General features: G+C 43.1%; 1 protein-coding gene across 8 annotated transcripts in view; it reads right to left on the bottom strand.

Moving 5' to 3' along the window:
- The window catches only part of CC2D2A (coiled-coil and C2 domain containing 2A), a 101,646-nt gene that overhangs the window by 46,996 nt on the left and 41,435 nt on the right, over positions 1–13,215 (bottom strand). For 7 of the 8 annotated variants that reach the window (XM_025051770.1, XM_015594913.2, XM_015594915.2 and 4 more), the window contains 5 exons: positions 12,575–12,681; positions 10,467–10,607; positions 7,752–7,908; positions 6,689–6,924; positions 4,073–4,250 (listed from right to left, as the gene is read on the bottom strand). In XM_025051770.1, coding sequence (XP_024907538.1) covers positions 4,073–4,250; positions 6,689–6,924; positions 7,752–7,908; positions 10,467–10,607; positions 12,575–12,681 — 819 coding nt within the window. The remainder of the gene's footprint in view (positions 1–4,072; positions 4,251–6,688; positions 6,925–7,751; positions 7,909–10,466; positions 10,608–12,574; positions 12,682–13,215) is intronic. The other variant, XM_025051769.1, reaches the window with a different exon arrangement.

Here is a 13,215-nt window from a genome sequence, read left to right on the forward strand (position 1 = left end):
CTATCTCCAGCCTGGCTGGGAAGCACTGAGCCTCACAGTTCAAAACATGCACAGAATCAGACATCACGGGCTCCCCTGTTCCCTTCCAGGGCCCTGCACTTCTGCACACGGCTGAGTATTACGCCCTTGGAGTTCCTCCTCTCTTATCTCCCAGCTGGGTTTGAAGCTCCTGGAGACAGGGCTGTGTGCCCCACTTTTTATTCATGGCTTCCCATTCTCCCCAACACGCCTGGCTCAGTATTAGACACTCAGTTGGTTCTTGACAAGCAAACAGCAAATGTTCCCACCTTGGCTGTTGATTCGTCAGTTGATGCATTATAGTTCTGAGAATCTTAGAACTTTTCCTGAAATACATTAGGCTCTAAAGTTAAGAATTCGATAGTACTGCCATAAGCAGATGCATTTAAGATGATTTTTCTTACCCTGCCAAAGTTGCCAGTAATTCTTGAACCAACTCTAATTCAAAACTTGCAATTATATGGAAAAATTTCAAATGGCATACTACTATTCCTAGAGAATTGAAATATAATATCCTCGAAGTTAATTTAATCTGTAACCGCTATTCGATTATAAAAAATTATGTCATGAGCCATTACGATACGGGATTTGATCAGTAACCGAATCTCTGCAGATAGAATTTAAGAATTTAAGAATTTAAACTGACTCCTTTCATTTGTAATTTTTAGAAGATTACATGATTCACCTCTTAGGGTAGGGCCAAGCTAATTGCTTATGAGTATATTCTTGGCATTATAAAGTTTTGCTTGTTTATTTAAAAAATGTATATTTTTGAGGGTAACTCTTTTCACATTACTTCGAAAAATTATTTTGATCGTAACATCCACAGCGAGCTAATCCTCAAGACAGTACATGGGAGAGAGTGTGGGAGGCTCCTTTTCTATGTTAGAAAATATACGAAATAAGATATTGGTGTACTCGCGGAAGGTGGATGATGTCTTTCCTTCCACAGTAATTCAGAACATTTAGAACTGCCCAGAGCACCTGCCCAGGTGGGCTGAGCTCCCCCCGTGAACAGAGGCATGGCTGGGGACCTGTGGGAGGGAGGCCCTCTCTCCTGTCTTCTGTCCTCCTTACAGTGGGCTGTCTCCTTCTAGAGCTCCCGTCCTGCCTACACGCCGACTCCTTGTCTCTCCTCACTCTACCTTTCTGTCTGGCCTTCTTCACATCAGCTTTTCCTCTGCAGGGAGCAATGCGGAGGACACATTAAAGACGAATCTCCAACGAGGGGCAAACTGAATAACCAAAACCTTTGCTGTGCTGTGGCTGCAGAGTGGGAGAGACCCACGCAGGGGCAGGGCCCCCAGCAAACCCTCATTATTCGGGGCAGGTGCAGCCAAGGGGCAAGATGGCTTCTGCCATCTATGTGTATTTACTTTCCTCACCAAGTTTTATCCTTCATGTAGACAATTTTCCGTGTGTAGTGTAAGTCTTACTTTAAACTGTAGCTTAAGCACACGTGTTCGGAGCCAGGGCAGCAGGGTCCACGTGGGAAGCCGTGAAGATGGGGGTCTTTGGAATCAGCAGAGCGCACCCCTTCCCCCAGGGGCATTGGCATTTTAAATGTCCCAAAGGCCCTCGGCGTCCACACGGAAGGGCACTGCCCCCAGGCTCTCGCTGCAGGGTGCCCTGGCCAAGAAAGGCCACTCTAAATCGGGTGTAGAGAACATGAGATTTTCTAGTTTCAACACATCTGAACATGGGATTGTGACTCGCGATCCGTAGGGCGTCATAGTTTAAGTGGCTCAGACAATGGCGAATCTGCCAGGGAGTGGTGATATGACACCAAGTCGGTGGGACCCAGAGCCCCTCAGACCTGGCTCCTCTGCGCAGAGGCGGCCCCGCTCCCCTTCCCGGGGCAGAGTCACGTGACTCTCCGCTCACCCTCAGGCACGGTCGCCCCATGTCACTCCTTGTATCCACACAGAGTCGTAAACCCAGAGGGCAAGTCGAACTGACAGAGATTACTTTGTCCCAGATAATATTCAGAAAGGGAATTCTCAGGCCGAAGGAAAACTCAGTTTTCCTCCAAATGTCCAGAGTCAATCCCCTTTCTAACACCATCCCTCGCTTAAACAAAATGTCCTCGCTGTTCTATTTTTTCGAGTTCCAGAATACGGAGACATTTTCTTAAAACTTAGATGGGGTTTCAGGAATTATATGAATGACTGGACTACGCCAAGTTCTAAAATTTGAAGGAAAACATTGCTCACTTGTGTGGCCATCAATGCTGTTACCAGCCCAGCGAAGGGATCTGGCTGGAGTCCTGGTCCTCGGCGCTTTGTAAGTGAGGACCCCTCTGTGCCCTCCCCGCCGTCAGGTCGCAAGTGGAAAATTGCCACGATCATGGGAAAGTCCAGTTCCGAGACGGCTGACCTTGGGCGTCCTGCGCTGACCCCCTCGGGGTCCCCACGCATTTCTCGGCATCTCTGTGTCATCCCAAGCACGTCCACCGTGCTTCCTTCCCACCGTCAGGAGAAACCCCTACTGTGTCGTCTTGAACTTCCTCTACCAGCCTTAGAAGGCTTTTAACTATCGAAGTCCAGGCCATATTAAAAATATTAAACAACACTCGTGGCCAAGAGCTAAGCAATCAGAAGAGACGTCAAGAGAACAGGGTCCTGGGGCGTCGGCCTTGTCAGACGAGGCTTTAATTGGTCCACTGTAGGAAAGCCCAGGGTCTTGGAAGTGGGGTATAGGTAGCCAGGGTAGCCTTCATGGGGATTGGGGTCAGCAGCTATTTACCATTCTGTACAGAAATATTTAAAGATTTTAATAATTATACAGCGGCAGTAGTACCGCCAGACTTAATGACAGTCTGCAGGCAGTGGCTATCTAGAGCACTGTATGAGAAGGATTCTGAAGTTATCTCCAGGCTCCGTGGGGCAAAAAAGGATATGATCAAGTAGTCATTTATGGTAAGGATGGGGGATGGGGACGAAAAATTTCTGCTTAAGTGGCGGGTGAGGATTAGTGATTCTGTGTGGGTGGCGACCAAAGGTATGTGTGTCACGTGCTTGCAGCCCTAGTTAACAAGCCCGTTAGTATCACAAAAGAGAACTCTGTTAGTATCGTAAGGGAGGATTCACCATAAAAGCAGCGAATCGAAGACTCTGTGGTGGGTTGAATAGTGTCCGCTAAAGACTGCCATCCACCTGGACCCACAGAATGCGAACTAATTTGGAAACGGCGTCTTCGCAGATGTGATTAGTTAAGGTTCAAGATAAGCCTGTAGTAGATTAGGGTGTGCCCGAAGCACAACAAGAGTGTCTCTGTGAGAGCCGAAAGTGAGAGTGTCCTTGTAAGAGCCAAAAGGGACACACAGGGACACAGAGGAGGTCACATGAGATGAGGATGGAGGCAGAGACCGGGGTGATGCTACCGGAAACCAAGGAGTTCCGAGAGCCACCAGAAGCTGGAAGAGGCCGGAAGAATTCTCTAGAGCTTTTGGAGGGAGCACGGCCCTGCTGACACCTGGGTTTCAGACTTTCAGCCTCCAGAACTGTGAGAGAATGAATGTCTGTTGTTTTGAGCCACCAAGTTTGTGTTGCTCAGTTATGGCAGCCCTGGGAAACTAAAACCGACCCAAATAAATATATCTCTGATGGTGGGATTTAGGCTAGTGGGAGATTTATTTTGGGGGAGGGATCCTAGCACCTGTAACCACCCCCAACCCCCATTATAACCACCTGTGATTATGGCACCATTGACTTCTCTGGTACATTATGCTAGGGGCCTGGTAGAGGCTGATATTGAGATACTTACTTCTATGATGAATGAGCCAGAGGTCCCCCCTACCCTCCACCCTCCCTCGGTCCCCATCCCTTCTTGAGGCACACCCTTGAGCCGTTGGCCAGTTAATCTGTTAGCATTTTCAGACGGCGAGTTCAGGTGTCAGATCTCCTTCTGCCAAGACCTTACAAACAGGCACAACCTCCTGTTCCCCTCGGGACTCTATGAGGACACTGGCATAGCCCATGGATGATTTCAAACCATCTCGCACCTGTGACGACCAAAATACCCTTGGGACAGTGATGATAATTAAAATGAGTACCTGCAGTGTTAAACTCTCTGGCCAGTTGACTATCTGCAAATTGAAAATCTGTCCAAAGTGAACCCGGAAGTCTGCTCCGAGTGGCCGACTGTTGGTCCTGGACACCTCCTTTTCATTGAAGATCACCTTTAAATACACCGAGCGCTTCTTGACATCTTCTCTTCGCAAGACCTCCGCCCTGCAAAGTGAGCCCATAGGCAGGTGGGATTAGTATTAACTGACTACAGATAAGTGTAGTGTTTGATAAATGGTCACTGACCAGAACAAGATACGCTGCAGGTGACGCTGCCAGTCACCTTAGCCCTCATTGAACCAAAATAACTCTAGGTCTTTCAGAGCGTGATATAATAAAATACTGTGATATGGAATAAGAGGCACTGAAGAGGTCTCAGGAGATTTAAGGACTGTGGTCCAGGCGTGGCTGTCCTATGGTCTCCTTAATTTTTTTCAAACAAGCCTTACATTTATATCTCAAAGTTTTAAGTAAACAGAAATATATTACTTGTTAAATGGAGTGAATTCAAACCATAAGGGATAGAGTACTGATTTAAACCTCCAAGAGTAGCCTTTAATTTTGTTGCGGATATTTGCAGATGTCCACCCAAAATGCCAGTTATTGGTTAAGTCAATAGCAACTCAAGCTTGTCAAGGAAAGGGAGAGGTTAGAGCATAAAAAATTTCAAAACGCACTCTTTTTGGGTGGTGGTTTTTTTTCTTGATATTACGATGATATATACACGAATACCACTTATTATTTTAACTATTTTTAAGTGAATTCAGTGGCATTAAGTACATTCACGATGTTGTGTAACCATCACCAGTATCCTCCAGAAGGTGTCCGTCATCTCAGATAGAAATTCCGTACCCATGAAACTGGGTGGTAGTTTTCACTTTTTATGTATCTTTAATAAAGGCTAGTCCCAGACATGAAATTGCTCAAATGACTTGAACATTTTTGTTCTACAAAGGGCATTTAACACCAAATTTCAGGAAGTATCCGAGACATCCAAAGACTCAGAGTCGTTTTAAAGTTTATTCCCAGTAACCTCATGCTACAAACAGACCTAAAACATCCCTTCTTCTGTATGGCCCCGCCTTACCTGATGACCTAATGAAGTGGGTCAATTATGATCACTGGCTTGGGGTAATTTGGGTTATTGTCCCAAGTCCCAGTGAAAACTCAGAAATGTATGATGGAGTTGTGCATTCTTGGTCGAAATGGGACTCACCATAAAAGACTGTCAAATCAAGCTCCAATTTTCCCTTTAAAAAATGTGCTGTGTACTGCTCTGTGATACATCTGGGAGAGTTAAGAGTCAGTCCTGATAGGTCTCATAACAAAGGGAATCATTTTTTTTTCTTTTCTTTTTATGGTATCTTTATGAGGCGATGGATGTTAGCGGTATCTATTGTGGTGATCACTTCACAATATATGTAAATCAAACCATCATGCTGTTCCCCTTTAATTTATACAGTGACATATGTCAATTATGTATCAATAGAAATGGAAAAAACATGCTGTGTAATCATATATTTTCAATGTTCATTATGAAATTATATGGTATGCTGTGGTTTGAAAATAGCTAATTTAGTGTTGGGGGATAGTTTATTTATGTGTGAACGCTATGAAGTTGAGAGGCTACACAAAAATGCCTAAGAAGCTACTTAAAAATAACATTAATACATAAACAAGAGTTTGAAACAAAGGAGTTTGTAGGAAGTCTAATAATGGCATCCTAGCCTACTACCTCTGAAGATGACTGCCTTGATTGAATTCTCACTTTCTACGGTGGAATATTAATGATTCCAGTCTAAGATATTCTTTGTGTTCATGACAGGTCTCTGTTTACCGGAAAATTAAGCCTGGACTGGCGTTATCAATTATTTTAATAGATTCCCTTTGTTAGATTATGGTCTGCTATAACATGTCTCACAAACACCTGGAAACCTTGTGAAAACACAGTTTTCTGGGCCCTGACTCAGAGTTTCTGATTCAGTGAGTCTCAGGTAGGACTTGAGAATTCCCGTTTCTAACAAGTTCTCCAGTGATGCTGATGCTGATGCTGCTGGTCCTTGGGCTACACTTTGAGAACCATCTCTGTAAGGTGTAGGAAAAAAGTAAGTAGGAAATTTTAAAAATGTTTAATTAAATAATAACTTTAAAAAGGATGAATATATACATGTGTGTTTATGAATTTCCTGTATGTATAGATTTATATACATAAAGTGAAGCTTTGGATTGTTTCTCTGTTAGGCGTCACATGAGAATGACTAGAAACGTATTTCTATCCAATCTGGAGGGTAGGCTTCAGACGGCCCGACTTCAATACCCACAATTCTCGGTAAAGGGTGCCTCCTACAGGCAGCCTCATGCGGGAGGCTCCTGGAGGGGGCGGGCAGTGGGGATGCATTAGGTAGGTGAACCATATGAAATGACCAAAACATGGACAAATTTCTGCAATTTCACATGGTTCAACCTAATATATACTCACAGAGAGTTAATGACTTTCCTGACCATACCATGTCGAGATGTATAGTCCACACAGTGGGCGAATATGTGTGCGCATGCGCACGTGTCACACGCCAATCTCATTTACGGTCCAAGGGTCCGCTCACCTGGGACACTGGTCGTTGGGCGTCACGCTCCCCGCCAGGCTCAGCTCCGGGACCAGCGTGGGCTCCCCGGGCCTCCTGCCCTGGGCTGCTCTCTCCCGCACCTGCTGCTCCATCGCTGCCGGGTCGATGGGCTCCGGGGGGACCGGCTTCACAGGCTCCTCCCGGGGATACGGCTCCTCCATCTCCTCATCCAGATGCTCTTCGACTGCTTGTTTCTTTTTCTTCTTCCTGGCCTTCTGTTGGGTCAGAGGTGACCTTAGGTGAAACAGGAACTTTGAAATTTCATATAAGAGCATAGTTTTCTGAATCAGATACACTTGAGTGCAAACCCAGCTCCACCTCAACCAGCTGTATGTGCTCAGGCAGATCACTAAGCCACCTGACCTCTCCCTGCCTCAGTTTTCTCATCTACAAAATGGGGACGATCATAGGAAACACCTTCCAGGGCTATTGAAATGGGGTAATGCCTGTAAAGCACTTATCACGGTGCCTGGCCCCTCGAAAGGGCTTAAAAAATGTTAGCTAATCATGTGATCATTAATATCAGTTCTAAAGGGTCAAGGACATATCTTAAAGTAAAGTAAAGGCTGTGAGCACAACTGGCATTGCAGGTCACCCTGATCTGTTACTTATTGCCCTTAGACTCAATTTTGCAGGGTCATGTGGACAAGTCACGTGGTTTTCTGAGGGACATCCGGAAGCATCAATGCCCTACATTCAGTGGGTTAATGTGTTGTAAATGTTTGACACATACGTGAGTGATTGCTATGTTATTACTCGTTGGTTCACTCGAATGGCCACAGACTGATACCAGAGAACCACCTATGGAAAAAGCCGCTCTGGGATCGGCTAGCTCGGTGGTCTTTTAAACAAGTGCATTAGCTATTTCATTCATTCGTTCTTTTGTCCCCTAGCGAGGGGGCAGGGAGGGAGACAGAGGAGGGGCAGAAGGGGACGCCAGTCGGCTTGCTCAGTTTCCCTCCTTCCATCTCAAGGAGTACCCTCCCAGACCGCTCCCCGCCCCACGGTCAGCCCTGTTCAAGGTCGGGGACTGTGTACACACGTGGCCCTTCTTCCAGGCTCTCCACTGCTGATACGCAGCTCTGTACGATGCCATCTCTCGTTCGAACTCTTCTGAACGTTCTTCCAACAATTCACTTATTTCAGCTTGAATTTCTGCTTCATAGGCTTCCTTGTCTGCTTTCTGGTCCACTTTTTCTCTTAAAAATAATTTACGGTAGCTTGATTATTTCTTGAAATTAAGTAATAGAGTAAGAATAACAGCAAATGCCTGGATCAGGCTTGCTTTGTGGCAGGCCTCTTCTCAACGCTGCCCATGTCAGCGCACAGACCCGTGAGGCAGAGTCTGTTATCATCCGCATTCTATACGCCGAGAGACTGAGGCGCAGAGAGGTTAAGTGGTGAGTGGAGGGGCTGAAATATGAGCCCAAGCGACTTAGCACTAAGCAACGATGAAGCCATCGCCTGCGCTTATCTCCTAACAAGGTCAGACCAGGTCAATGCCGGTCTGGCCTCTCACGGTGCTTTGTCCCTTTTAGATAAACTTGGTCAAGCGCCTAGAGCTGACAGATGTTTGCTGTGTACACAGTGTGGCCTGTTGGTTTAGCAATTAACAGTCTTTCAAGGCACAGACCCGTACGGATGTATAGGATTCTGCCAAAGAAATCACTTTGGCAGTACAGTGGCACCTGCCATTTATAAACATTGGGGAAATTTGGCTCAAAAAATTTAGTTCCATTACTGATATATAGAGAACATTTGCTTTTCCCTTGTTATTGATCATTTATTTGTAAATAAATTATTTATAAATAAACTGGTTAGAATTTGGATACTTTTTCGGGAAAAAAATTATGGTGTATTACACGGTGGCTAGATGAACCAAGGAAGTGAAAAAAGGTCACTCAAAAAGAATTTAAGGGCGTTAAGTATCACCACTAAATTGTGCTTAATTAGCGCAAGAGAAGTTTGCAACTTAGGGTGACCTTAAGGGTAAATCTACTATAAAGCTTGGTTTATCCTCAACCTGAGGAAGGAAGGAAGGAGAAAACGATCTGGTAAATATTTATGTTCTGCTTCGGCTGGGAGGAGTAGCCTGGGAGATGGAATTTAGAAACGGAAGCCCTGGAATTTCTGGGAGATACCCACGGTTTCTGTGTGAGAGATAATTTGAACTTGCCTTTTATTACTAATGTTAACTGAGCAGATACTAAGTGGCAGGTGCTCTGTCAGGGACCAGATGTCAGGTCTGTGCGCTGACATGGCGACAAGGCCCCAGCCCTCATAGAGCACAGTCTTGTAACTGTGCAGAACAAAACTGTATAATGTTTCTCAGTCTTATGATGACTACATCCCTCCCCTCCCCGCCTGCCCCAATCACAATTTGCAGTTATCTTTGGCCAAAACATGGCTGTTTTCAAAGCAAAGTGTCAGATAATTGCCCACATTTGTCACTTTTCATGTAGGTGTACGGGCACGACACTTATGCAGAAGAAGCTTTCAGGAAGGGACCAAAATCAACAAAGGCACTCTTGAATTAATGCACAGAGCACAGCTTTGCCGTGGTGACTGCGAGCTCACTCACGTATCACAGTCTGGTGAATTAGGCTGAATTAGCAGAAATGCTGTCAAAGCGCTTTCTCCACACCACGCCCAGATCAGATGGATTAAAGATGAATGTGAAAGATAAAACCATGAAGACCATAAGAAACAGTACCGTTAGGCTGTGCACATGACTTGAGGGGTGGAGGGAGGTAGAGGATTTCTTAAGCAGATGCAAAAAGCACCGATCATAAAAGACTAATATCTACTATCTCTTTAAAATTAAGAACGTCTATTGGCCAAAAAGCAGCAATAAGACAGTAAACGGAGAAGTTCGGAGTAGAGAGTATGTCTACAGCATGCGTCATCCACAAGGTCTTGCGAATAGGATGTATGCTGAACTCCTACAACTTACGAAAAAGATAAAAAACAAACCATCCAGTTCAAAACTTGACAAAAGCCTTGAACAGACACATCATAAAAGAAGAAATCAAGATGGCCAATCCGTACAGGATAAATATAAATTAAAAAATGTCATCGGTTTGGCACATCTGTGTTTGACAGTACCAGGTGATAGAGATGATATGGGCGATATAGACCTATGGGCACACTGGCGAAAGCATAAATCAGCTCAACAGCTGGGGAAAAAATGTTTGGAATCAGCATGTAAATATTTGGAGAAGCATATCCCCTAAGACTTGACATTTTTACTTCCAGATATCTTTCTAAAAGACATGTACACAGGTACTCTCTATCACAGTTGAAAAATGGAATCGACTCAAATGTCCATCAACAGTAAAATGGACAAATTTTGTAATATCCATATAATGAATTATAAAGCAAGGAAAAATAAACTATAGCTCTGTGTCACAAAGTAGATGAATCTCACATAGTATTAAAGAAAAGAAGAAAGTGTGTATTCGCTGAAGAATACACACAATATTCTTTCATTTACAGAAAAGTCAAATGCAAGCGATATTAAACTGTATGTTCTTAGGGATCACACATAGGTGGCAAACCTATAAATAAAACCAAGGGAACACCGATCATAAAAGTCCAGAAAATGGTTATCTCTGAAATGGAGGGGGCTGCCAGATACTGGTGATTCCTATTTCTCAACCTCGGACGTGGTTACCTGGTTACTCATTTGTAAGCATTTTTTAAATAAATATTTTTAAAACTGTATCTATGTTTCATACAATTTTCGAAAACAGCCTACTTTCTCAAAACCAGTTTCAAGGGTGTGTTTGTGAACCTCTGGAACTCTCGAAGAGACTTCATTTCTTTCCAGACTTTTATGATAGTCTTGAGCAATGCTCGATCTTTTTCTTGTTCAGCGTCACGCAGTTTTCTGGTTTCTCTACAAGATAATATACATGCATTTACATTAAAAAGTTATTTAGGTGTGTTCGCAAATTTAAAAAAAAAAACCCTAATAATTCTATAGTGAGTGTATATTTAATTTAACAGCTACAATATTTCTTAAGTACTGGAAAACTAAAAACATGAATGTAAATTTGAAGTTTTCTCTCAAGGCTAGAAGTGGATCTTTCTGAGTCTTGGACATACAATGATATTCTCGTAATGTGAAGAGATCATAGAAAACCAAAAACATGAATGTAAATTTGAAGACAATAAGATGCCAACCTGTTTTGAGAGGTTATTTGATTTTGTTTCCTCTAGCTGAATCTGACTTCAATTAAATTATATCGCCTTTTAAAATTCTTATTAATTCTATGCACCCTTAAATAATAGCCACCCTCGAAGCTATGAAAATAAAGGGCCCATTAACTGCAGTTCTCATGAATTAAATTATTGTAAACATAGGGGAGTATGTTGCTATCTCAGTTTATAACAGATATATTCGTGCTATATATAGCATAGATATATGTCTGTGCTAACACAAATCACAGGTTATACCTTTAGGAGACAGAGTGATGTTTCTTCATGCCTTGGTGAGTTTTCAGAGCTAACTAGATTAACCATATTTTTAGCTTGACGTGAAGAAGCATCCCTGGAAAATGCTTTCATTTTTAGCTCCATTATTTAAAGTGTTCAGCACTTATTTAATGCCTTACTTTAAGTCCTCTCTATGAATGATAGCCAAATCCAGAACCCAAACGTACTCTATTTATGTAATTAATTAAACTTTTTTCTTGAGCAAGTACTAGCAGGATTCAGAAGAATCTAAGAGATAGAAGGTGTCTCTGTCCTCAGAAAGTTTAGCTCAGGAGATAGACACATGGATAAATGACTATAACATACAATGTGAGATTTGCCTAAGAGAGTGTCTTAGGAACACTGCCACAGAGGCAGTGTTTCATGAGTGAGCACCTCATGAACTTCCAGAAGGAAGGCCCGAGTCTGCAGGTTGTACTTGTGACGACTTAGTCTATGGAGATGGTACAGAGAAGCACAGAAGGCTAGCTTTCTAATCATTCAACTGCTGGCTGTGGAAAAGGAAGATGGCAGAAGATGACAGCCAGTTAGTGGTTGGGTTGCCAAGATTCAGGACTCTCTGAAGACCTTGCAAAATCAACAAAGCGGTGAACTAGAATAAGAAGCATTCTTCGCGAGTGGCCGTGAAGCACTGTGGTTAAGGGTAAAGCTTTTAGAACCAGACTCTTCGCCCCCCCCACCCTGCCCTCCGAGTTTAAATCCTGGTTCTATCATTTACCAGCTGGCATGTGTCTTTTCTGTCCATATGTACCAACATCTGTGAACCTAAGACAAATGAGTACTGTTTCAGGTGTTCTTTAGGTTTAGTAAACTGTATCACACAGCAAGTATCTTCTTACGCCTGGATTTCAACATTGTTTCGTCTATATGGATATAGGCAGATCTAATTCAGTCATTATAACTGTGGTATAGACATTCAGTGTAAGACTCTGGCAGCTGTGTTCATTGGTATGGGGTTATTTCTAGTTTCCAATTTTTTAAATGATGCTGTGGAATCCTCACACATGCCTCCAGGTGCGAGCGGCTCCTTAGAGTACACACACCTGAAGTTGAAGTGCTGGGTCCCTAGCTGACAGGCATTACAAAACAACACTATGCTTGTCTATGGTGTTTAGGCTGCTCCCTAAAGTGGTGGGAATATTTGTTTATACCAGCAGTGTGTGAGTTACAGCATCTCACACCTTCTTTCTTTCATAGGGGACTTCCAATTTGGTGTTAATGTGACAGATACATCTCATTATTTCACGTGGCTAAGTTTCACATGTATTCAGTACATTCAGAAAAATTCTGAAAAAAAAAAAAAAAACAACTCTACAAGTAGACATCAAACAGGGAAAAAAAAAAAAGAAGTTACAATTACAAACTTACCGAATTTCAGATTTATACTCTTTGATGGCTTTGGGGGTTATATCAACAGATTTATGAGTTTTTGCTGGATCGAGACCTGTCTGAACAGCATTTCTTAGAGCTTGGAGCTTAAAAAAATATGGATACAAGTTTTGAGTTAGATACTCGACTTCCTACTGCAAGTTACATGCCTGGACCCACCCGCTTCTCTAGGGCAAAAGATACCAGCAAACTGTGAAGAGACGTTCAAGCATCCAGCCATGTCCAGGCTTTCACCAAAATGAGCTTTGACAGAGAGCTACTTCTTCTATTCTTAAAAAAAAAAAAAAAAATGGCGGGGTGGGGGGTGACGCTAAAGAACAGTGTATGTTCATCCTTGTTTTGTGATCCTGATAATCAAGCAACTGATGAGAAATGTTGCTTTTAAGTGTGTGTGTCTCAGAAACAAGTTTTCTCTCAAGGCTAGAAGTGGATCTTTCTGAGTCTTGGACATACAATGATATTCTCGTAATGTGAAGAGATCATAAAATTATAGGCTCATAAAAAGAGATATCGTGGACGTATCTCTTATCTGAGCAGTAAGCTTTATAGTTAGGGCATAAGACTAAAATTGCCTATTGTCAAAATTACCTGTGAAAATCCCACAGGCCAGTTATTACACT

The sequence above is a fragment of the Pteropus alecto genome, unplaced genomic scaffold (assembly GCF_000325575.1).
Source record: "Pteropus alecto unplaced genomic scaffold, ASM32557v1 scaffold5, whole genome shotgun sequence".
In the NCBI taxonomy this organism is placed as follows: Eukaryota; Metazoa; Chordata; class Mammalia; order Chiroptera; family Pteropodidae; genus Pteropus; species Pteropus alecto.